Below are 26,846 nucleotides of genomic sequence, written 5' to 3'. Positions count from 1 at the left end.
GTATGTAAGGCTTATGAATTCAGCAGCAACTTCAAAATAATAAAGGCTGACTACTTCTCATGCGATTATCTTCAACATTATACAGGTTTTCCTTAAAAAAAGAGAGAGAGAGAGAGACCAGAGAGAATAGACAGAAGCAACTTATTCTGCTACCATCTAGCCTTTCACCTTCTTTGAGAACAAGCTGTCCCCCTGTACTCACCACTTTCTCTTTGGATCTCAGGACTCCCAGCTTCCCAAATCGAACGTGAAAAGGCGAACACTGATAGGTGCCATCCTGTTGTCGCACCACAATGACATCGATGCACCCGGACAAAGTGGCTTGGTTAATGCCCTTGTAGAGTTCCTTCACAGTGACAATCACCTGCCCAGCCAGCTGTCCCACATAATTCATGGTTTGAAACTACAAAATTCAAGAAAAAAAAAATAGATGAGTATCACTGGATCTGTGGACCTAACGACAGAGAAAAAAATAGTGGTAGTTAAAAGTGTACTGTGCATTTGTATACTATATTCTTATGTTAACCTTGCTGATCTTGAACCAGTTAGTCTCACTCTGCCACTGTTTTTCTACAATTCCACACAAGGACAAAATCCAGATGGTTCTCCTTTGTATTCTAAGAGGCTGTCCTGGCCAGTGCCTGAGGCATGCCTAAACTCTAAGTTCTCTTTTCTTTTCCATCATTCAGTATTCTGCTAGCTGCCAGCAGAGGTGTCCCTCGTCCCTCTAAAGTTTAGAAGCTGCACAGAACCACCAAAGAACCCAGACTACCACCAATGCCCTCTTGCCCAAGATCACTAGGAACCTGGGGCAACTGCATCCACCCTTGACCATGGCAACTAAGCAGAAAAAATGACCAATGATCGTATCCGGGAGAAACCAGAAATCCATGGTTTCTGCTGAAGACAATTAATTGACAGGTGAGTTTTCTATAAAACTATTAATCAAATATGGTTCAGAGGCATGATAGATTAAATAAACTCTGGGTCAGCTTGACTGGGTCTAACCAATTTATAGCATTACTTTTATCAAAAATCCCCTCAGTGCTTTTAACACAACTCACTAGAACATACATTCATGTTCTACAAAGTTCAAAGTACAGAAAGGGTTTTAATCTTGTTGGTCAACTACAATTATCTAGTCAAATTGGCGTCACTATGCTATAAAAGGATCCTCCAGAAAGGGTCAAAGATGGACATGTGTGCATGTGACCGGGGCTGCACGAATGCTAGGAAATGCTTCCTCTGTGCCCCACATCCACTGTGGCTGCGGCTAGGGCTGGCTTTATCTGACCACAGGTTGGGGCGCCTACCATATAGTATGCAACAAAGACCAGTAGGGAAGTCTCCTTGATTTCCCCTCAACTCTTTTACCAATTAGAAAAAAATAGCTCCTCTTTAGTCCAACATTATCAAATTTCATCTCCATTTATCAAATACCACCACCACATTTCATTCATTAGACACCAACACCCCTAGTATTATGTCAAAGCACAATTCAGCAAGTCATTCATCTGGGGACAGGAGGGACATGGACCAAGTAAGAGATCCTCCACAGCTCTGGCTAATCCAGAGGCCAAGTTTTACTGAACTAGAGAACAGACAATTCTCCAGATCATTTATCATAAGCAGAGCTGTCTCTTTACCCCCAGCTTTTCAGGTACTTTAAGCTCAAAGTTGCATGCTCAGAAAAGTTACCAGAGAGCACATTCAATGTTGTGAGAGAAATCCAAAGCAGAAATGGGAGAAAGAATGCTACTCCAGTGGGAAAACCTAGGGGACTGCCAGGACATCTGCCTCCAGAAAAACTCCCGAGTGCCTGCTGGCAGTGCCCAGATTCCACTCATTTTCGCTGCTCTTACACACAGAGGAATGTGTAATCAAGACCCATCCGTTTTATACCACTGAGCACAACTACAATAATTTTACCCCAGAGGTTTTTTTTTTTAATATTTTAAAGCTAATGTTATGAAGGCCCCAAAATGTATCTACAGATGGCTTTGAGGATGTAAACTAGCTGCAAAACTTACTACTAAATAAGGTAGTATCCTTTATAAAATAGTTACAAGTTGGTTTTGATTTTGGTTTTAGAAATCATTTGGTAAGGCCAAATTAAGCACACACCAAGTGCCCCATAATTATTTCTTCAATGAATAAAGTATCAAATGAACCATCAATAAACGAGACACACACAAAAAAGAAACGTGTGTAGGGAGGAAATACTGTTTCATCAGAATATTCATATTACATCTCATTTTTAAAAATTAATCTTTTTTGTTTTGTAGTAACTGTAGTTTCACATGCACGCACTTTTAAGAAATACAAAGAGAGCTCCTGTATCCTTTAAGCCAGTTTCCCCCAACATCTTGCAAAATTCTAGTGCACTATCCTAATCAGGATATCAACACTGATTCAGTTAAAATTAAGAACATTTCCATCATCATCAAGATCCATCCTATTGGCCTTTTATAGCGACAAACACCCAATTCCCTCACTTTCTCCTTAACCCCTAGAAACTATTAATCTGTTTTTCATTTCTGTTACTTTGGCCATTTTTAAGAAAGTTATATCAATGGAATCATATGGTATATAACCTTTTGTCATTCACGGCCTTTTCCCACTTCAGCTATGGAGATTCATCCAGGTTGCTGCATAGGTCAACAGTTTGTTCCTTTCTATTGGGAGGTAGGTAGTACTATATGACATGAATGTACCCTAGTTTGTAACACTCAAGTTTTTGAGTATTACAGTTAAAACTACCATAGCACTCATGTATAGGTTTTTGTGTGAAAATCAGTTTTCAGGGGTGCCTGGGTCGCTCAGTCAGTTAAGTGTCCGACTTCAGCTCAGGTCACGATCTCGCAGTTCATGGATTTGAGCCCTGCACTGGGCTCTGTGCTGACAGCCGGAGCCTGGAGCCTGCTTCAGATTCTGTGCCTCCCTCTCTCTTTGCCTCTCCCGCACTCATGCTCTGTTTCTCTCCATCTCTCAAAAATGAATGAACATTAAAAAAAAGAATTTAAGAAAATCAGAATTTAAGAAAATCAGTTTTCGAATTGACTGGAATAAGCCCCCAGGGATGTGACTGTTGGGCTGAATGATAACTGCATGATTAGTTTTCAAAGACACTGCCACCAGAGTCACTGTACCTTATACACCTCCACAAGCAATGTCAGAGAGATGTAGTTTTTCTACATCCTTGCCGGCATTTGGTACTTTATTATTTTAGCCATGATGACAAGTACAGGTGATATTAGTTTTAATCTGCATTTCCCTAATGGCTAATGACACTGAACATCTTTTCATATGCTGACTTGCTACCTGAATATCTCATTACATTTTGTTTCATAAAAGAGAACTACCATTAATTCAGAGGAAAAGAAAATAAACACCTTTTTGTTTCTTATTTCTGGAGTCACACTGTACAAGTTTTATGTTAAGAATGTCTCCAAAAAGAGGTGAAATAAAATTTAATCTCGTGTAGTTCCTATTTTCACTCTCTTTTATCAGAGTATTTTTCAGCAACCTAGAATTGTCCATCAGAATGTTCATAATATGTAAGTAATATATGTTCAGGATATGCTTTCTGCTTGTCATGGCATGTACATTAATCAGGACCCAAGTAGACCCATCTCTGTGTTACTGCTTGACTGGTGGCAATTTAAAAATGAGCTTTGTTACAAATATTTAAAAATTTCATAATGAATTATATAGGCCTTTCCTTAAAAGAAACTGAAATATGATAACTTTAAGCATCTTCATTCAGCCATAAAACAAATCTTATAAACTAAATGTGTAATAAGCTTACATCAACCAAAGCACAGAATCCATAATTAAGTGTAACTACATCTATTCAAAATGATTTTAATTACCATGGTTAAAGGATGTGCTGTTATACAAAAGTCTATTATGTAAATGCCAGTTGCTAAATGTAAAAAAAATACAGGCTATCAAATGACTGGCTTTTTTCTTAGCAGATATAAAACAATTGTTTAGATTACAAAGGCTGGGAAAACGAAAGTAAAGAGAGGCCTGGTGCTGTAACATTCACTATACACTGGGAATGAAGGGCACAACTCTGCTGGGAGGGGCACTCCAACTAGGTGGGGTACGGGGCTGCCCCATGGTTATGTCTGGGGGAAAAGCAACTGGTTGCTGTATGCATGACACGTTAAACAGCTTCTTCTAGGGGCGCCTGGGTGGCTCAGTGGTCAAGCATCCAACTTCAGCTCAGGTCATGATCTCCCAGTTTGTGACTTCAAGCCCCAGGTCAGCTCTGTGCTGACAGCTCAGAGCCTTGAACCTGCTTCAGATTCTGTGTCTCCCTCTCTCTCTCTCTCTCTGCTCCTCCCCTGCTCGCATGGTGTCTCTCTCTCTCAAAAATAAATGGTAAAAAAAATTTTTTTAAACAAAAGAAATCCCCCAGCTTCTTCTTTAAGCATTATCTAGTACCATAAAATTTTAATCCTACATGTCCAGCTCAGCACTAGCCATAATAAAGCCAACTGAGAACAAATTCAGGTCTCTAACATCTGTCCTGGTCAATGCCTGGGAAAGTGGGACTGTGAAGAGGGGAAGACGATCAAGTAACCCAGTCACATATCAGGGATACACCTCACTGAAGACACTACCTTTTGAAAAATAACANATATTTTATATAAATTCAAGGACAGGGACAGAGAGACTAAGAGACGAAGAGATAAAAAAAAAAATCAGAGAAAAAGCAAAGAGAGAGTAAACACAAAATCAGAAAGCAGGTGGACATAAAGATGCCCACACAGACAGAGCAATGTGGAACTGAAGGATGTTCATAGAGCAGCATCCCTATCTTCAGGCTCACAAGCACAGAGAAAATATAAAAATGCACTCCTAGAACTGAAAGTATTTATCTAGCCCAGTGTTTCAACAAATATCAAAAGTGCTTCTGGCACATTCCTGAAATATGGAAAGCTAATCATCAGAGTAGCAGCAACTAATTTTTTGAGATCTACTATGTACCAAATTCCTAAGCATATACATAATCTCAGAACTACCTTATGAAAGAGTAAATATTATTTCTATTTTTAAAGATAATAAAATTAAGGCTTTAAAAGGTTAAGTGTTGTTATGGACTGAACCTGTCACCTCCTCAAATTCTTATGTTGAAGCCCTAACCCCCAAAGTCCTATTATTTGGAGGTGGGGCCTTTGGGAGGCAATCAGGTTTAGACGAGGTCAAGAGGGTTGGGCCTCTATGACAAATCCATGTTCTTGTAAGGAGAGAGAGACCAGAGATCATGTTCTCTCCTTCTACCATGTGAGGACAAAGTGAGAAAGTGTGCAAGCCAGGAAGAGGAGCCTCACTAGGAATTAACTTAAACTGCCCAGCACCTTATCTTGGACTTGCCAGCCTCCGAAACAGTGAGAGATAAATGTTTAGAACACCCGGTCTGTAGTATTCTTTATGGCAGCCCAAGCTAAGGCAAGTATCTTCTCAAACAATATAATTGCCATACTGTTTCTCAACGCTGGGATACTTCCCCTTGACAAAGACTCACTCCTTTCATCAAGAAGTTGATAACAATATCAGACAGCCCTAGTATTATGTCCACTAGAAGTCACAATGAATACGTGCCACCGCTTCTAAATGATACCATTATACACCAAAGAGTTTGTTGTACAACTATAACTAGGTCTCATCTATTCTGGGCTAAACGTGCTTCTAAAATGACTGGGTTTACTTTCACTTTTACGGCAAACTAAAGAACTTTTTTAAAATGGGAGATCCAAAACTAGACAGTGGTGTAGACAGGCCTAATATACAGTATATACGATGTATACTGTGTGTTTATGTCCAGGCACTGGCTCCCATGGGCTGGGTTAGATGTGAGTAGGTACCAAAACAGGGAGGTACTTACTGATCGCTGAACTAAAAATGGGAAGACTCCGAAAACAGAAATTAACAAAAATACTTATGAGAAACCAAATGGCTCTTTATGCATAAAATTCAATGGACTGAATCAGTCCTTCATTCATGAAATTCAATGGTGCCCACTGTCAGATTTTTCTTATCAAAATTTTTAAAGTAAACATACACTAGTATCTGGAATAAACGGGTAGTGTAAAGATTTGCTTAGTAGCTTTTCCTAAGCATCAGAGAAACTCAAGTAAGCCAGCATGATACGTAGTAGAAATTTATAAATGGAATCATCAGTAAATATGTTCAAATACAGATATTCTTCCTATAAAAACTGCTCAAAACTATTTAAAGGTGATATGTTCAATGAAAAATAATTTTCGCTAAGGAAAAGGGATATAGGTACTTTTTTTTTTATCTTTAGCAATCTTGCACAGTTGTTTTTTTTTTTTTTACAGTTTATTGTCAAATTAGTTTGCACATAACACCCAGTGCTCATCCCCACGAGTGCCCTCCTCCATGCCCATCCCCCCTCCATCCATCAGTTCTCAGTTTTTGTCAGCATTCAAGAGTCTCTCATGGTTTGCCTCTCTCCCTTTCCCCCACCATTTCCTCCCTTCTTCTCCCCCTTGTTTCTCAGTTAAGTTCCTCCTAATCCTCCTATACGTGCAAACATATGATATTTGTCCTTCTCTGCCTGACTTATTTCACTCAGCATAACACCCTCTAGGTCCATCCATGTTGCTACACATGGCCAGATTTCATTCTTTCTCATTGCCATGTAGTATTCCATGGTATAGATAAACCACATCTTCTTGATCCATTCGTCCGTTGATGGACACTTAGGCTCTTTCCATGTTTTGGCTATTGTTGAGAGTGCTGCTATGAACATTGGGGTACATGTGCTCCTATGTCTCAGCATTTCTGGGATATAGGCACTTATTAAAATACTATAATTTCTAAATCATTATCAATACAAAAATGGATATATTCTAAACCACTCATATATATCAAAATCTGTTACCTAGGTTTTAAATTTACCCTCATATACCTAGTCAATAGTATTATTACTAGTTAGCAGTACTGCTACTAACAAACATAATTACAGTTGTTACATGTCCATCATGTGTCAAGTGCTATGGAAAATTGTATATTATCTCATGTAATTTTCACAAGTATTTGGAGTTTGGTATCAGTATTCCCATTTATATGAGGACACTGAGGTTCAGAAGGGCCCAAGGTCACCACAGTAAGTGGTGAAGCCAATAATCAAACTCAAGTCTGACTACAGCCTAACTGCATGTCTAAGTGATAGAAACGCTCTAAAGCACTGATCTGAAAAGCCTTAATGAGACCCCACCCCAGATTTCCTGCTGCAAGTGGCTGCTTTTAGAACCTGGAATGTTATTTACTTAATGCTATTTGGCCCTTCAAGTCTTTTCTGCACACTGTCATGAGAGCACTGACTACTAATTCGCCTGCTAGACTCACATTACAAGATTAGGAAGTGGACTTCCTGGGAGGTCATACGTGGTCAGAATTTATGGACAGAGATGAACTTGCCCTCAACAAGAGCTTGAGCAATCTAAGAGCTTGCCCTCAACATTCTAACCTTCTGCTCACAGATGTGAGGGAGTGTGCTATGAGGGAACAGAAACGTCTAGAAATTTCAGGAAACAGAACACATTCCTGCTTACACCTATGCTCCTAGACCAAACTCCTCCCAGCACCGAAGCTTATGTTCTGCCTTTGAGTGGCACTTACTTTTTTTCAAGAACCTTCTCAAACATTTCTCATTTCATCTTCAAAAAGAGAATTTACATAAGGCAGACATTTTTCATTTCATTTTACATTTAGACTGAGACAAAAGTTATTTAACTTTCCATAACTATTCACTAGAACCAGCTCTACTGTACTCAGGGTCCCAACCTTCTTGCTATTTCCCACCAGTAGCTTAAACCATGGGGCTCTCAGGGTCAGCTGGTAACCCTGAGGACAAGGGATCTAAGGCTGAACTCAAGTTGGACTAAGGCTACAGTTCTCTATGAATTCCAGTCTCTGAGAGGTGGCCAAACATAAACCTGGAGGGCATCACTGGCTGAGAACTTTGTCTCTTTGAAAGTAGGAGATGAAAGGCACGCACAGCAGCATCTGCTGCAAGCTTCTCCCTGGTCTGGGAGGTCAGGGGGTGAAAAGTCCCCCTGAAGACTTGCCCACATCCTGTCAAGACATTCTCTAAAACGGTTACTCTGTGCCTAGCAGACACTATGGGGATTACAAAGAACTAAATGAGGTTACAATTTAGCTAGACATATTGTAATGGAAAACTATTCAAAACAGTGCCATCTATGAGTGAGCACACACAACTGACACTAAGCCTGATAAAGAAAGTTTTCCTGGAGAAGCCACTCTTTGGCCATTTAAAATTCAAATAAATGCCTTACTTTGTACCATTCAGCTTTTTATCCCCCATGATAACAAAATGCTAATTTTTCTTTTTTTATAATTAGCTGCTTTTTAACCCTCACTTTATAAAATAAGAAACAGGAAACAGCTGCAGCACAAGGAACAGTCCTTGCCCTCGGGGAGGAGAGGGCCTCAGCCCCAGGGCTCTACTGAGGCCCATCTGATCTCCTTGAAACCGAAGTCCACAAGGAAATGCTGACAGCTGCACATCTCAACTGTACTGTTCCAAGTCTCCTCAAGATCACAGCCGCTCCCTTTCTGTCCTGCTGTCCAGGTGGGCTGTTGGAACAGGGCTCTCCAATGTTTCTACGACCATTTAGTCCCCATGCAAAGAATGTGTAAACTAAAACCCAGTGTCTCCCAGAATTCCCAAATAATGTACAGACAGTTCAACTAAGAGATGGCACAGCTCTAAAGGCAGAAGATGTGCAGAGAAGATGGAGAATCAGCAGGACCTGTGACAGACCCAAGGCGATGCTAAGGGAAAGGAAACAGCTGGTTAGGATCACGCCACAATTCTAGACAGAACTAGAAATACATCTGGCATTTGGTTGGGATTCAGTAAATACTACTGAATGAATGAATAAACAAACTTAAATATGTAAATAAAAAGGGCAGATTTAGTAGGGAACTTCCTATTAAGCCTGAACTTCAAGAATTTTCACTTATTGCATTGGTTCAAACTTGTGTGTATATGAAAAATCATCCTTAACAGTTTTTTTTAAATTTTTTTAATGTTTTATTTATTTCTAGGAGAGAGAGAGACAGCGTGAGCAGGGGAGGGTCAGAGAGAGAGGGAGTCACAGACTGAAACAGGCTCCAGGCTCTGAGCTGGCAGTCAGCACAGAGCCCGACGCGGGGCTCGAACCCACGAACCACGAGATCATGACCTAAGCGAAAGCCGGACGCTTAACCGACTAAGCCACCCAGGTGCCCCCTTAACAGTTTTTTAAACAGCAAATTTTCTTGAATTTTTTTTGAAGTTTAATAACTGATTAATAAAGATGAGCCAGGTTAGGGAAGCATTACTCCTTGTAAAAGCAAGAGATCCTATGATAAGATTCCACACCTGTTTTTGCTACCTCCAAAATCAGTCTGTCATAAAACAGACAAGAAGGCTTAAATCCTTGGGTACTGTCTTGCATCCTTCCTTCCTCGGAGAAGACGTACAGGACACTTCTAGAAATCTTTCTGAGCGGGCATCTGAATTCAGAAGATTCCTTCCTGAGAAAGACTTAGCCAGAATGTAGTGTTCTTTGGAGGATCTGGGTTTCTAACCAGTTCCCTGTAGATTATAAGCAGTCTCTCTAAAGAGCAACCCTATTTTTTATATCACCTCCACTGTCTGAAGGCACAGTCAAGGGCCTTTTTTAGGTCTACCAACTTTTTTTCCCTCTAAGTGAAGAAAACTGACAAAGACCACAGTGTAGGTTAGTATTTCCAAAGGGTAGATCTCTGGTCGTAATAGAATCAAGTTTTGATGCTTAAGGGTGTAGGTTCCTGGACCCCAACCCAAACATATAAAAAACCAGAAGCAGGGTCTTAAGGACTAGTTATTTATGATTCTGATAGGCATCCTTGTTTGGGAACTAACTCAGTCTCTACTGAATGAACTTTCTCTTCCCAGTCCTGATTCAGCTTGAGAAAAAGGAGTTGTTAGGGGCTAATGTAAGTATCCCATCCTTTCAACCATATCTATTACCTTCACCTGTAACCCAAACTTAATAGACCTTGAATTTCACACTTTTTTTTAATGTTTGTTGTTTTTGAGAGAGACACACACATACAGAATGCAAGCGGGGGAGGGGCAGAGAGAAAAGGAGGAGACCGAATCCAAAACAGGTTCCAGGCTCTGAGCTGTCAACACGGAGCCCAATGCAGGGCTTAAACTCACGAACGGTGAGATCGTGACCTGACCCAAAGTTGAACATCCAACAGTCACTTAGGTGCCCTGAATTCCATATATTTTAATAAATAGCTGACCGATGATTTTATAAGACCTGAATTCTAGGACTGACAGTGGCTGTGTCAAAAGTTCATTTACCAAAATTTTTTTTTTTTTTTTTAAGATTTTAAATAATCTCTACATCCAAGATGGGGCTCAAACTCATGATCCTAAGATTAACAGATGTATGTTCTACGGACTGAGCCAACCCAGCGCCCCTCATTTAAAACAATTTTTTTAATGTCTTATTTATTTCTGAGAGAGAGAGAGAGAGAGAGAGAAACAGCGTGAGCAGGGAAGGGTCAGAGAGAGAGGAAGACACAGAATCTGAAACAGACTCCAGTCTCTGAGCTGTCAGCACAGAGCCTGATGCAGGGCTTGAACCCACAAACTGGGAGATCATGACCTGAGCCAAAGTCGGACGCTTAACCGACTGAGCCACCCAGGCGCCCCACATTTATAAAAATTCTAATCTGGGAAGACTGCTCTCCTAGGAGTTCGTTCCCTAATTACAACCCATAGGACTCAAAAACAACCTTTAGGATAGGTGAGAAGAGGGGACTTTTTTTTCTTTTCAAATTTTTATTTAAATTCTAGTTAACATAGTGCAATACTGGTTTCAGGGGTAGAATTCAGTGATTCGTCACCTACATCCACCATCTAGTGTTCATCCTAAGTGCCCTCATTAATATCCATCACCCATCTAGCCCATCCCCTTCCCACCTCCCTCCATCAACCGTGTTTTTTCTCTACCTTTAAGAGTCTCTTGGGGCGCCTGGGTGGCTCAGTCGATTAAGCATCCGACTTCGGCTCAGGTCACGATCTCATGGTTCGTGGGTTCGAGCCCTCTGTCGGGCTCTGTGCTGACAGCTAGCTCAGAGCCTGGAGCCTGTCTTTGGATTCTGTGTCTCCTGCTCTCTCTGACCCTCCCCCTGGTCACGCTGTCTCTCTCTCGGAAATTAAAAAAACATTAAAAAATGTTTAAAAAACAGTCTCTTATTGTTTCCCTCTGTCTCACGCTCGCGCTTTTCCCTCCTCCTATATGCTCATCTGTTTTCTTAAATTCCACATATGAGTGAAATCATATGAGATTTGTCTTTTTCTGACTTATTTCGCTTAAGTACACTCTAGTTCCATCCACATCATTGCAAATGGCAAGATTTCATTCTTTTGATGGCTGAGAAATATTTCAGAGAGAGAGAGAAAAAGAGACTGTGTGTGTGTGACATCTTCTTTATCCATTCATCTGTTGATGGACATTTGGGCTCTCCCCATAGTTGGGCTAGTGCTGATAATGCTGCTATAAACATCAGCGTGCATGTACCCCTCCGAATCTGTATTTTTGTATCCTTTGGGTAAATACCTAGTAGTGCAATTGCTGGATCATAAGGGAATCCTATTTTTGACTTTTTAAGAAACCTCCGTAGTGTTCTCCAGAGTGGCTGTACTAGTTTGCATTCCCACCAACAGTGTAAGAGGGTTCCCTTTTCTTTGCATTCTTGCCAACTCCTGTTGTTTCCCGTGTTGTTAATTTTAGCCATTCTGACAGGTGTGAGGTGATATCTCATCGTGGTTTTGATTTGTATTTCCCTGAAAAGTGATGTTGAGTAGCTTTTCATGTGTCTGTTAGCCATCTGGAGATCTTTGGAAAAGCCATCTAGTCAGGTCTTCTGCTCATTTCTTAAGGATTATGTGTTTTCTGGGTGCTGAGTTTGATAATTTCTTTACAGATTTTGGATACTAACCCTTTATCACATAGGTTGTTCACATATATCTTCTCCCATTCTGTAGGCTGCCTGTTAGTTTTGCTGATTGTTTCCTTCGCTATGCAGAAACTTTTTATCTTGATGAAGTCTCAACAGTTCGTTTCTGCTTTGGTTTCCCTTGCCTTTGGCAACATGTCTAGTAAGAATTTGCTCTGGCCAAGGTCAAAAAGGTTGCTGCCTGTGTTCTTCTCTAGGATTTTGATAGTGTCCTATCTCACGTTTAGGTCTTTCATCCATTTTGAATTTATTTTTGTGTAAGAAAGTGGTCCAGTTTCATTCTTCTGTGTTGCTGTCCAGTTTTCCCAACACCATTTGTTGAAAAGACTGTCTTTTTTCCATTGGATCTTTTCTGCTTTGTTGAAGATTAGTAGATCATGCAGTTGTGGGTCTATTTCTGGGTTTTTTATTCTGTTCCACTGATCTATGTGTCTGTTTTTGTGCCAATACTATACTGTCTTGAAATGCAGCTTGAAATCCTCCAGTTGCATTTTTCTTTTTCACGATTGCTTTGGCTACTTAAGGTCTTTTGTGGTTCCATACAGATTTTAGGACTATTTGTTCTAGCTTTCTGAAAAATGCCGGTGGTATTTTGGTGGGGATTACATTAAGTGTGTAGTTTGCTTTGGGTAGTAAAGACATTTTAACAACGTTTGCTCTCCCAATCCATGAACATGGAATGCTCTTCCATTTGTGTCCAAAGAGGGAGGTTTTCTTTTTTTTTTTAATATTTATTTTGAGCGAGACAGAGAGAGAGGGAGAGAGAGAATCCCAAGCAGGCTTCATGCTAAGCATGGAGCCTGATGTGGGGCTCAATCTCACAATTGTGAGATCATGACCTTAGCCGAAATTAAGAGTTGGATATTTACACAATTGATCCACCCAGGCAGCCCTGAAGAGAGAATTTTCTGATCCAATATTCTTGTTGTAGAACTTGAACAGATACAGGATGCAATGGCTGGCTCAGAGGATAACAATAAGGCCCCCTGGATCACAATGATTTTCTCTCTCAGAGATCCCCCTGCCAACCAAAGTAAATCTGTACTTTGGAGTGTAGGCCTTGGCACATCTGACAGTGAGGTGAGGGAGACATTTGACCCAAACAGATATTCTTGAGGTGTGTATGGAGAGCCAAACTGACAAGAAACTGGCTGGCTGTGCTACTTGAGCAATAATCCAGAAGGCCCACTAGCTGAAGACATGGAGATGCCACACAGCCCCAGTCCTTGCTCTCTTATCATTTCTCTGACTGAAGAATGGTTAGAAGTTTGTCTGCCTGGCTTAGTGTCCAATGCTGATATTTACCAACACAGATAAACTGATATGGATTCTGACTTGACAAAGCCACCTGGAACTCTCTATAACCCTCCCATCCCCTCAACCCTGCCAAAACACGCTGAGAAAACTAGTGAAAGCCTTCCTCTCTCAAACTCAGACTTTTTAAAAATAGAGATAATACAAATGTTAATTTCATATATACAACACAGAGATTTGACAATTTTATTATATTTTATTATTATTTTTAATGAGAAAACATGAGGCTGGCCTTAAGCTTGACTGGTGAGTTGATGAATTAAGATTTTAAATGTGTCACTACATAGTCTCTTTAAGGAAGTTTGGAAGCACAGATTTCTGCTTACTGGGCTCACTTCTCTATGATTTCACCATACTATCTACAGAGTAGAACAATTATCTTGGGCCGAGTAAGGTTGAAAAAAGGAAAGATACTTGGCCACCACAGCAATATACTTTTTTCCCTTAGCGTGAACCCAAATTTTACCCAAATATTTGCTCTGGCTTTTCAGCAGGTACAGTTTAAGGGAGGATTGTATTACCTATTTCATCTCCAAAAACCATTAATTCCCTCACTTCCACCCCCAGTCACTGGCCTCATAATTTTCAGGTCAATCCTGCATAATCCAACCTAAGTTGTCTTCTCAATCTATCTAGCTACTACTGTTGGCTGCTGATCTAATATTTTATAAGAGTAACAAGGAGGTTTTAGTCTTCCTGAAGAGGAGATGGGAACAAATAAAGTATGCTAACAACAGATTGTGAACACACAGAGCACAATGCAAAAGATCAGAAAGAGATGGGGTGGGAGGTGGGGTAGAGGCATGGGCTCAGGGGCTGAGAAGAAAGCAGTGGGCTGACAAGAAGAGGTCTGTGGTTGTAAGCATCCAAGGCGCCCTGCCCTGCCCTTTCCCTACCACAGCACATAAGCACTCACCACACTGCAGTCATTTGCTTCTACACCTCCAAACTCTTAAGTTCTGACAAAGAAAGAAGAAGTGTTGTATGCTTCACCATCTCCCCAAAGCCTGACACAGTGCCTAGCAAAGGGGGGTTCTTAATGAGTATTTTTAGATCAGTGAATGTATGAATCGATGAATACAAGATCTAATGAATAGAATCATCAAGGAGAGGGAGAAATATACAATGTTTTGCATTGTAACATGAGAGAAATTCAAAATGTAAATGAAGATATATGTATATCTACACATAGCCACACATTAAGAAAAATGCCAAGCGGGGGCCAACCCTATGTTTCAAAAGCAATGCTCAGATATTCTGAAACCAATGCTTTTCTCCAGAAGTTGGTTTAGACTTCACAGAAAAAACCTGCATAAGTATGTGAGTGACAATTAAGAACAACACCCACCTCCCATGGGTAAATCTAAAAATATCCCCGTGAGAACAAACGACATCCATGCAAACTGCTCTGAAGAACGCTGAGCAGCCCTACAGCAACTTGTAGAGGAAGAGACCGCTCATTGGTCTGTCAGGGGAAGTCAGTGTGGGGAAGTCAGCTGAGACAGAGGAAAGGCTAAAAGTGACAATGATCATACCGTGACCAAAGACCATTACAGAAAACAGCATGAAACAGAACAGACTTAGGTTATCATCTCCTACGAGCAAGTTTAAACTTACATGAAAATGTCCCAAATTATAATTCTATAAGGCACAGCCTTCAAGGTAAACAGCTGGTAGCAATAGTTTCATTTTCCTAATGCTCAGCAATGTAACAAAAATACTCACTTTAACTGATGCAGAACAAAAAAAATTAAATGTTCAATTTTACACGTACCTTCAGATTTCACTATAGATAATAAAATAGGTGTTCCTTGAGTAGACAGATCCTAAGGTAGCTAGCAGCACAGTAGGAAAAGTGGGCCCCAATTACTCTGCCCCAACCCCCACATCATTCCTGTGACCAAACTCATTTCAAACTATTGCAGTTCTGTAAAACTTCATGGTTCTTGTTCTTGTATTTCTTCTTTCCCCTTCATTTCCCAAATTATAGAATAATGCCTTGAAACACACAATTTCTGATAATTTAGTTCTTATTTTTTCCTGTTATGGGTAAAATATGCCCAGTTCTTATCTACTTGTAACATGAGGTGACAGATTATGTTACATGGAACATTTAACCTGACCGGAGACAAGAGAGAAACACAGAAGTGAAATCATTAAGAAATGTAAGGAGTTTAAGATTTTGTGGATAGTTAATCATGATAGATATTAAATTACTACTTAGTCAACCATACTCTAATGGTTGCACTTATCAGCATATAAAAACTTCTGGCTAAATGTTCATGCCCAGTCGGCTATGAAATGCAATTTTAAAATTTTAAGTAGCTACACCTTGAGCTATTCAAAACAAATTTTTTTCAAAAGAATGAAGGTGGATTTTACATAAAGTAAAATTAGGCCTTTTCTAGTGTAGTTTTAACCATGCAATCATGTAATACCCACCACAATCAAAATACAGAACTAGGTCATTTCCCAAAATGCCTCCATGGCCCTTTGTAGTCAATACTTTCCCCAATCCCCTGCTAACGCCTGATCTGGTTTTCTCTCTCTATAATCTTTGCCTTTTCTAAAATGTCACATAAGTAAAACCATACAGTATATAGCCTTTTGAATATGGCTTCTTTCACTTAGCATAGGGCATTTGAGATTACTCATTACTACTGCAGGTATCCAGTTTGTCCCCTGGTGTTGTTAAGTACAGAGTATCCCACTGTATGTATTGATTTCCAAAGTTCGTTTGTCCATCTACCAGCTGAAAGATATCTGGGTTGTTTCTAGTGTTTGGTTATTACAAATAAAGCCAGTAAAGATGTTTGTGTACAGGCTTTTGTGTGAACATAATCTCATTTGGATAAATAGCTTAGGAGTGAGACTGCTTTAGATATATTTTGCAAGAGTGATTTTGCAGCTGTTTTTAAGGTATCTTCAGTGTACCCAGAGGAGTTTGCTGTTAAAATAAATCATTCTGTAAATTATTTTACGAAGTGGGAACGGTTTGATTGTTTTATGGACTTAGATTTTCATATGTGGGAGTTGTTTAAAATAGAGATTCAGTTACACTGGTGAAAATTCAAACTATTTACTCACAAGGTAACTTTTTAAGCTATGCGTATCATTGAAAAAACCTACAATTCAGATTTTACTCCACCTTCTTCCTAGTGTTAGCCATGGGAAAGTGATGGAGGAAAAAGAGCAAAGGGCACTAACATTTATCCCTTTCAAAATGCCATTTCATATACCTCTTCTCGTTTAATACTCACAGTTAAGTGAGGTAAATGTCATATGCATAGTACTAGCAAGAAAATTGGGGCTCAGAGAAGATAAGCAAATTACACAGAGTCAAAAAATTACTCTGTGATGCACAGACAAAAGCTCAGCTATGTCTGTATCAAATGTCCAGGATCTTTTTACTGTATCTTGGGGCCACTAACTCCTAAAAACACTAAGTATATATAATTTTCAGGGCTATGTATAGGAATTTCATAAGTGCTTTTAGAAGGCCATGATGATTCTTCCACTTGCTATCATACATAAAAAGTGTTATCCTTTTTATGATGAATATCCCTAACGGTATGATTATATTTATAGTTATAAATATATGTTTTATGGAACACATTCTCATCCTAAACTTTCTAGGGCAAAAGAATTGTGTGGCTAACCTGTTTTGGTGATGATCATTGATAATCATAAGCAACTCTAACATAAAACAGGAAATCTTACTAATTGGCTCACTTTCACATATGAAAGGCACACAATCTTAGGTTTCTAAGGAAACCATATGTTGTATTTTCAGTGATGACTATCTCTTTAGTCCAGACACGGGTAGAACACAATTTCCTTTGAAACAATGTGACTTTATTTGAAGTTCTTTTTACTCAGTGACCTAAACATCAGGAATTGACATCATGACTTCTACAGTTAAGTAACAGCCGTGAGACTGGGAACAAATAAACATGTTCTTGTAGCCTGTAAGTCTAGGGAAAGAGATGTTACAATTAATTCATTTTTTTCTCATGCCCCCCGGAAAACCTCAGTTAGGATCACAGATGAATTAGACATTTTAAACTTGTCCCAACCGTGTTAATTCCTTGGACTGAAAGTCCCTGAAGGCCTATCATATGGTACCCTGGTTAAGTTCAGGTAGGGACATGCCAGATGAATTGCTTCAATAGGATGTGAAGGTCACTGCACCTACTTTATTTTTAAAATAGTTTATTGTCAAGTTGGTTTTCATATAACACCCAGTGCTCATCCCCACAACTGCTCTCCTCCATGCCCATCATCCCCTTCCCCTCCCCTCACTCCCATCAGCCCTCAGTTTGTTCTCGGCATTCAAGTCTCTCATGGTTTGTCTCCCTCCATCTCCCCCACTATTTTTCCCTTTCTTCTCCCCCACAGTCCTCCGTTAAGTTCCTCCTAATCCACCTATATGTGAAAACATATGGTATCTGTCCTTCTCTGCCTGACTTATTTCGTTCAGCATAACACCCTCAAGGTCCATCCATGTTGCTACACATGGCCAGATTTCATTCTTTCTCATTGCCATGTAGTATTCCATTGTATAGATAAACCACATCTTCTTGATCCATTCGTCAGTTGACACTCAGGCTCTTTCCATGACTTGGCTATTGTTGAGTGCTGCAATGAACATTGGGGTACATGTGCCCCTATGCCTCAGCACTCCTGTATCCCTTGGGTAAATTCCTAGCAGTGCTATTGTTGGGTCATAGGGGAGTTCTACTGTTAATTTTCTGAAGAACCTTCACACTGCTTTTGAGAGGGGCTGCACTAGTTTACATTCCCACCAACAGTGTAGGAGGGTGCCCATTTCTCCACATCCTCGCCAGCATTTAGAGTCCTCTGATTTGCTCATTTTAGCCACTGTGACCGGTGTGAGGTGGTATCTCAGTTTTGATTTGTATTTCCCTGATGAGAAGGGATGCTGAGCCTCATTTCATGTGTCTGTTGGCCATCTGGATAGCCTCTTTGGAGAAGTGTCTGTTCATGTCTTCTGTCCATTTCTTCACTGGACTGTTTGTTTTTCGGGTGTGGAGGTTGGTGAGTTCCTTATAGACTTTGGATACTAGCCCTTTATCTGATATGTCATTTGCAACTATCTTTTCCCATTCCATCGGTTGCCTATTGGTTTTATGGATTGTATCCTTTGCTGTCACTGCACCTACTTTAAATACTAACTTCACAAGCACATGCAGGCCTCAAGTTCACAGTCTACACATCCTCAACAACCTAAGTCTGGAGGGTTTACACTCATCAAGTTTGATGGACCAAGTGCCTGCCTTGCTAAGAATGCTGTGCTTCAGAAAAAGAATGCAGACTGCCTTATCAAAAAGAAGATAATTCAAGGACTCAAATAAATTTAATTGGCTTTAGTGAAACTATGCAACTTTTTGTTATTTGAGTTGGTTGTGTTTGTACTGATATACATGGCCTCCCTGTGCATTCAAACCACTAAACATTCCCTCAGTGCACTCAATTGCTCTGACAAATTTTTGTAAAAATGCTGGCCATGAGACTGGACTGGTTTCTACTCCCCTATAAAAAACTGGGGACTCTTTCTCCTAGCTGGCTGAGTTCCTTTAGTTACAAGGGCCAGAAGTGACATAAAAATTATTTTCAGTGTAAGAATAAATGACTAACCTAAGAATGGAAAATAATGATGATTCAACGAGGAGTATTCATCAATGAAGAATACTTAACAAAGCCACAAGAGCCTTTGGGTCCACAATGTACCTAACAGATATATATCCAAAAGCCACCATTCCTCAAGTATGATTAATTATAAACACCTGGGAAGCTTCTAAAACTACAATTTCCTAGAAGGAAGGCTAAAATGAACCCTGTAGTATTGGATTAGAATTAGAGGTCTCCATGGACAAGTACACAAATATAATGTGCGTATGCCTGGGCTAGAATACATATTTAACATCCTAGCTTTTTCTGTTAAGAGGATCTGGAATCAAGGATACCATTACAAGCAACACACACACATAGAGCCAAGATCTTGATGTATAAACACCATTATCCAATAAAAAACAACCATGGCTCCTTGGAGAAGTAACTGATCGCAGGGCTGGAGGTAGGGCAATACATGTTGATGCTGGAGCATCTAATAGTGCCAGAAAAGCAGGAAAAGTGTTCAAAATCAAGAAAATAGGGCTATGTTAAAGGAACACAGGAGCTAATGTGAAAAGAGCTCCCAATGGTTAAAGCTAAAACAATCTGAGCAAAAGAATGATAGTATTGTGACCTACAGAATAAAATACTCATAAGGGGCAGCTTTCTCTTAAAGATGAATTCCAATTAATAAAGAATACGGGAGACAGAAAACCACTATTAGAACACCACAGTTAATAACTGTGGCATGCAACAGACATTTGTAAAAACAGAAGACAAACAGGATGTTAACATATTCTCAAAGCCTCCCCAAAGACAGCTATTCATTACAAAAGGAAAAACAGTAACTTTACAGTAGAGAAACCTGGCAGTTACCACCTTAATCACAGCTCAGGAGTTCAAGTTCTGTGTTGAGTTCTGCGCTGACAGTGCAGAGCCTGCTTGGGATTCTCTCTCTCTCCCTCCCTCCCTCCCTCCCTCTCTCTCTCTCTCCCCCACCTCCTCTCTCCTACCCTCACTCGTGCTTTCCCTCTCTCTCAAAATAAAGAAACTTAAAAAAACCATACTGACATCATGGAACTCCTGATATGATATCACATCTGTGGTACTGTTGCCAAAAAATACGTGACTTTTGTGTTATTAGGAGACAGCATCAAACAAACTCAAATTGAGGGAAATTCTACAAAATATCTGACCAAGAGTCACTGAAAGTGTTAAGGTCATGAAAGATAAGGAAAGACTGAGCAACTGTCACTGGCAGACTACAGTGACGTTACCAAATACCAAGTTGAGATTTTGGATTGGATCCTGAACAGAAAAAGGACTTTAGTCGGGAAAATATGAATAAAGTCTGTAGTTCAGTTTTAAAAACAAAACATTTCCTAAGCTCTACTACCCCTTTTAATATTCTGGGAAATGGGAATCTCTGTCCTTGGCTACCACCAGAATCACTGAAGAGTTCTGAGGAATCCTGATGATCAGGCCACACCCCCCGCTCCCCCCCAGATTATAGGTACAAGTACTTTTTAAAGCCCCAAGAGACCCTAAAATGGCATCTTACCAAGCTGTGTCTGATGACTACAGGGAAAGGGATCAATGCTCAGCCCCCTGTTGAAAATATCCCTGAATGGGGAGTAGGAAGAATACTTTATTTCTCTCCTGCCTCACTTCCCATTAAAGAATTACTTTTCCCATAAATTCTGACTATCACTCTATGATGGTTATGACTTCATGCTCTGTTAGAATGTAAAAGATGACAAATGACTTTTATAATCTTAACTACCGACCCTTGACCTAACTTATCATAGCCTATTTGTAGTTCAAGTGAAGTTCAGATAAATTCCAGAGAATGCAGTAACATTCTAGAGATTACATAGCCCTTCCTGCAGAGTTTCCTGGGATTCACGTTAGGCAAGTTTCTGATGGACGTCTTTCCTACATAAATACAGCTAATATTAAGATGGTACAGCAAAGGCACAAAGAGTTCTAAACATAATTTTAATCACAGTTAAAATGGTACTCTTATTAATAAAATAACATCAGCATACTGTTATTTCCACCCTTTGAAAATTATCTTCCTGAAATAAGTTAAGCAAAGAGAGCTCAATGATTCTAGATTATGCAATAAGGTTTCAAAGAAGGATAAATAAAAGTATTTTTCTACAACCACCACCAAGGGTGAAAAATAACCAAAAAAGTTATGTTTCCTTTCAATTAGATAAGTAATGTAGAACACAAATGCAAAAGTATCTACTCTACAATTAGCGTCTATAATTTCTTCTTCAGTAGAAATGAGCTGATTTTGAATATTTAATACCTAAGAAATGAATGTAAAACAAAGAATATAAAAAGGTAAATTTTGTTTTCCAAGTGAAGTAAGATTTTTATTTAGATGCTTTCAGAGCTGTGTCTAATTCCTTTAGACTGGACCTACACCTCAATTGTTGTGACAGCGAAAGACAGTGATGGGATCACGACTTCTTTTTCCTTTGCACAAAACTGACTCACCAGCACCTGGATCAGACCTGCAATATTGGGACTATTCCAATCAACTGGGTAAAATAAAACAGCTCAGGTAACAGGGTGTATGTAATCAGGACTAAGTATTTGGGTAAACTAAAAGAGGTAGCATTTATATAGCCACTTGCTGAAATCCGTTCAGTTGTGTTCCTCACAAACTCAGAGCAGCAAATAATTCAAACGTATTAGTAAACCCAAAAAATTTAAAAAAAAAAAGTATCTAGCAGACCCAATGTGACACAAGATTTGCTGAATGAAAAGAATTTTGTTCTCTTTATACTAACAATTCAGTCCTGTACTCTACCGAATTGTAGAGTATTTGTGTACTTATGTGTATGCAGGAATCTAAGTCTTTAATTTCTGACAACAGATAGAGGCTTACATTTAAAAATGCATAATAAATAATTTTCAAAAAGCCTAGACATATTTCTGGCCAGAGCCTCTATGCCACTCTCCACAAAGGCTGAGCTCATCTGTGGCATCAAGGACTAAAGAGGCAAACAAGTTGTGAAATTCTACAATTTACTCCCCCAAATTGCCCACCTAATAACAACACCACATTTCTGTGAGAAAATAAAATTCTATGCAACTTAATATTTAGTTTTGTGAACACTGTCCATGCTGGATTGGAAGGAAGTGTTTGGTTTTGAACCCATTCGCCCAGTGTTGTTCTAGGATTTCGGGCAGCAGGAAGTAATGGCAAGATGTGCTATGGCTGGGGATTGGCGGGGAGGCTTCCACATCCCCTACTGAAGGTTTTCTAACTCATTATAAAGCACTCTGCCCCAAGCCACACACCCCACCTACAGGATGACTTGCTATCTTCTACCACTGTTTCTGTTATTTTGCTGTAAATAATACAAACATACAAAATTCTCTTTTAAAAAAAATTAGCCTTTTGGACTCAACCACACTAGTGTCCAGGTCCTATGACATACAGTGCAAGGGGACAGGGATGGAGAAGCACTGCCTTCTTGGCTTCCTGGAACCCCCTGCCGCTGGTGAGGGCATGAAAACGTCAAGTTCTCACTTCTGCCCCAAGAGCAGGTCTCACAGCCTCTGTGCATGGGGTTCTCAGTTCTAAAAGGAATGGCCAGATGTGGTCTAGAGTCTCCACAGAGAGATTTGATTCTAGAAGCATTTCCTAGGATTACAAATCTGGCTAAGAACTCCTGTAGTGTATCGTATGTTGCCCTAATTTAAATGTAATCATTGGAGCTTAAAATAAGTAGTGGAAATAAAGGCCAGCAGATTTTGGAACTTCAAAGTATTTAAATATGCAGCAATTTGGTTTTTTCCTTACCAAATAAAGAAATTACCTTCACCTTCTTAAAAATTATGGGACCTTTTTTTCAATTCCTTATTTCTAACAAAGCAAGTAAGTCTTCTCATGGGTTTTTAAACTATTAGATTTTATACATTTATGCTCCAAATCCATAAAATCATTTCTTTTAAGATAGAGATATTCAGGATCAAGAAGATGTGGTTTATCTATACCATGGAATACTACATGGCAATGAGAAACAATGAAATCTGGCCATGTGTAGCAACATGGATGGACCTTGAGGGTGTTATGCTGAGCGAAATAAGTCAGGCAGAGAAGGACAAATATCATATGTTTGCACGTATAGGAGGATTAGGAGGAACTTGACGGAGGAACAAGGGGGAGAAGAAGGGCAGAAATGGTGGGGGAAAGGGAGAGAAGCAAACCATGAGAGACTCTTGAATGCTGACAAAAACTGAGGACTGATGGATGTGGGGGGAGGGGGGGATGGGCATGGAGGAGGACACTTGTGGGGATGAGCACTGAGTGTTATGTGGAAACTAATTTGACAATAAACTATTAAAAAAAAAAGATAGAGATAGTCATTCACCCTCTAACAAGAGGTGTGCCCAGGGAGCATAGGAATAGTAAGGAGCGTCAGGGTCACTGAGGGCCTGGGCCCTGAAAACTGGTTTCTCCCTCTCCCATCTCACACACACCCAAGTTATAAAGTCTAACTCTCATCTAATCAGTATAGTTCATTAAGCAGATATCAAATCCAGTGTCCCAAACATTAGCCATACAGAAAATCCAAGTTTCTCTTGGGGCAGGGAAGGTGACTCATGGGACTTCAATGTTCTAACATTAACATAAAAGGGAACTGTTAATAAAATGCAGTCTATCAAACACCCATTGACCTCTCTCTAGAAAATGCAAGTAGCAGGAAGCATAAGAACTTCTTCCGGTGATGGGTGTTTTACGTGTGTTAGTGCTACTTACTAAAAGAATTTTTAAAATATTTCATAAAGATTCAGCTATGTTCACTATTCTGCCTACTGACCTTTATGAAAAATGTGCATGAATCCATATATTCATACTATTAAAAAGGAAACTTCAAAAGTAAATTACCTCTCCCTGTATACTTAACTTCCATTCATAGTCAAACAATGTCCAGTTCCATTAGTTCCTGAGAACCCTGAACAAGTACACTTTCATCAACAAGTCCAAAAAGCAAAAGCATGGGGTGCCTGGGTGGCTCAGTCGGTTAAGCATCCGACTTTAGCTGAGGTCATGATCTCACGGTTTGTGGGTTCAAGCCCAGCATCAAGCTCTGTGCTGGCAGCTAGCTCAGAGCCTGGAGCCTGTTTCGGATTCTGTGTCTCCCTCTCTCTCTGACCCTCCCCTGCTCATGTTCTCGTTCGTTCTCTCTCTCTCTCCTCTCTCTCAGAAATAAACATTAAAAAAAATTTTTAAACAACAAAAAGCTAAAGCACACAAATGTAATTGGTGACAAAAATTTGTATAACTTTAAAAATCAACATAATTATGAGAGTCACAGATTTTTTGAAATTATCTACCTGTTCTTAGTTTACACTTGTTTTCATGAAAACATACACCCTTACTTTTCTAAGAAATACCTTTACTTCAAGGTATTTACTTGAGATTAGATTATTTTTAAAGGAAAAGGTTCCACAGGTAGACTTAAATAGAGTCCCCTACTTACCTGATTTTATTTCCTTAATGCAGACTTCTAGAACTTATACTGCTATATGAGGTTTTATTTTATATCTTGTCTAAATTTTAAAAAACCCTCAATTTGCATTTTCCCCACATATGGCAAGCTTATACATTTTTTTGGTTTGTAATCACAGGAGAAAGACCACATTCTTTTGTATCATATATCAGAATAAAATGTCAGTCTCAAAATATCAGTGTGGTTTTCAAAAAACTGTGGCTAGGACAGTAAGAACCATAAATTTTAAGTTTTTTTATTCCTCAACTACTGCAAAAATGTGAAACCAGATATGTTTAGTTCGAAACTTAGTTTTAAAAAAACTCTGTTTAAAGCAGCAACCTCATTATTTTTCTAGGCAGAAAGTTATTTGTTAAGTAATAAATAGAAAAAAGTATAAAGATAGTGTAGGGTGAATGAAAGAGAGCAGGTACCAGATATTTCTGTTGAACATAACATTAAAAGTTAATAAATCCATGATGATGCTACATTTTCCAAAGAAAAGACATTAGCCATTTTCCTTTGGTGGATGTTCTCCCCCCCCCACCCCCAGACTAGGCAGACTGAGTGAGCAAGAAAGCAAAGGGAAGGACATTGATGCATGTAACTCACCAGGATACCAGTAGGGGCCTTTCCATGGTAAATACCTTCAGTTTCCCTTAATGGGCCTTCTTGAACCTTCTCCTCCTCATCAGTATTATCATCTTCTAAGTAAAACATCTTAAAACTGAACTAGCTTATCAAGCATGTCTTTCTTCAGAGACGAAGCTACAGTTCTAAATTATCAAAACGGAAAGCCGTTCTGCTGACAAACTGAGTGCAAACTGTTTGCACACACAGTAATATGGTTAAAACTGAAAGGAAATGGCTCTTTTAAAAAAAAAAAAAGTAATACCTACACGTCTTTACCAGTAAGATTTGCTTGAAACGCCTCAACCCCTACTCTCTACAGAAGATAAGGAGAGGCATGGACAGGCTGTGCCATGTGTTTACACTGATAGGTACCAAGTCCTGCCCAATCACATGACGGTCCCTGCAGCTTCCATCATACGAGACACGGATTGAGTTAATGATTCTCTAAATCAATCACATCCTTGTTTTTAGAAATAAAAACAAATATACATGGAAATAATCTTATATAAATTAATCTTTTAAGGGAAAATAATTTTCATTTATTTTCTAAGTATCAACAAACTTTCCAAAGACAGCAGGTTATACATGTTTTCTAGAACTCAGTAACTATTAATTTTTTTGTCATATCAGCATGACCTGATTTATTTTCACAACTTCTGGATGGAAGATAGTGTGCTCAGCCCTGTAAATAATGCAAAGTGCATAATAATAAATTATATGTTAACATAATATTAATTATATTGTTATATAAATTAACATGTAGTANAATTTTCATTTATTTTCTAAGTATCAACAAACTTTCCAAAGACAGCAGGTTATACATGTTTTCTAGAACTCAGTAACTATTAATTTTTTTTCCATATCAGCATGACCCAATTTATTTTCACAACTTCTGGATGGAAGATAGTGTGCTCAGCCCTGTAAATAATGCAAAGTGCATAATAATAAATTATATGTTAACATAATATTAATTATATTGTTATATAAATTAACATGTAGTACAACAACGAAGAGTATGGACATTGCTCCACTGTAAAAATCTAACATTCTTGATATTTCCTTTCTACCTTTCTGTAAATCAACATATATTTACTATTTATTCAGTACAGCTGTCTAGAGCTGTGTTGTTCCTTTACAATTAGCCATTAGCCACATGTTGCTAGAACCAACTGAGATGTGCTGTGGGTGTAAAATACTAAGAAATAAAATGTGAAATAAACTAATTTTTCATGCATACATGTTAAAATNGTTGCTAGAACCAACTGAGATGTGCTGTGGGTGTAAAATACTAAGAAATAAAATGTGAAATAAACTCCTAATTTTTCATGCATACATGTTAAAACGATGCTATATTGGATATGCTGAATAAGATATTCTCTTAAAATTACATTTTACCTGTTTTTTCCTCTTTTCATTTTACTTTATGTAATTTAAAATTACAGGGATGCCTGAGTGGCTCAGTCGGATAAGCATCTGACTTTGGCTCTCAGGTTGTGATCTCAAGGTTCATGAGTTCGAGCCCTGCGCTGGGCTCAGTGCTGACAGTTCAGAGCCTGGAGCCTGCTTCAGATTCTCTCTCTCTCTCTCTCTCTCTCTCTCTCTCTCCCTCCCCCCTCCCTGCTCATGCGCTCTCTCTCTCTTTGAAAAATAAACAAACATTAATTGAAAATTACATATATG

The 26,846-nt window shown here is 39.2% G+C and overlaps 1 protein-coding gene across 1 annotated transcript in view; it reads right to left on the bottom strand.

Annotated features, from left to right (window-relative positions):
* The window catches only part of LPIN2 (lipin 2), a 66,631-nt gene extending 41,348 nt beyond the window's left edge, over positions 1–25,283 (bottom strand). Inside the window, exons 1-2 of the mRNA XM_077778058.1 lie at positions 25,146–25,283; positions 203–403 (exon numbers count right to left, since the gene is read on the bottom strand). Of these exons, the coding sequence (XP_077634184.1) occupies positions 203–403; positions 25,146–25,253 (309 nt within the window). The 5' untranslated portion in view covers positions 25,254–25,283. The remainder of the gene's footprint in view (positions 1–202; positions 404–25,145) is intronic.
* Positions 25,284–26,846: the final 1,563 nt, after the last annotated feature.

This window comes from Crocuta crocuta, unplaced genomic scaffold (genome assembly GCF_008692635.1).
Source record: "Crocuta crocuta isolate KB4526 unplaced genomic scaffold, BGI_CrCroc_1.0 scaffold26, whole genome shotgun sequence".
NCBI classification, from domain to species: domain Eukaryota; kingdom Metazoa; phylum Chordata; class Mammalia; order Carnivora; family Hyaenidae; genus Crocuta; species Crocuta crocuta.
Note: the sequence above shows the minus strand (reverse complement) of the source record. Positions and strands in the feature narration are given on the sequence as shown.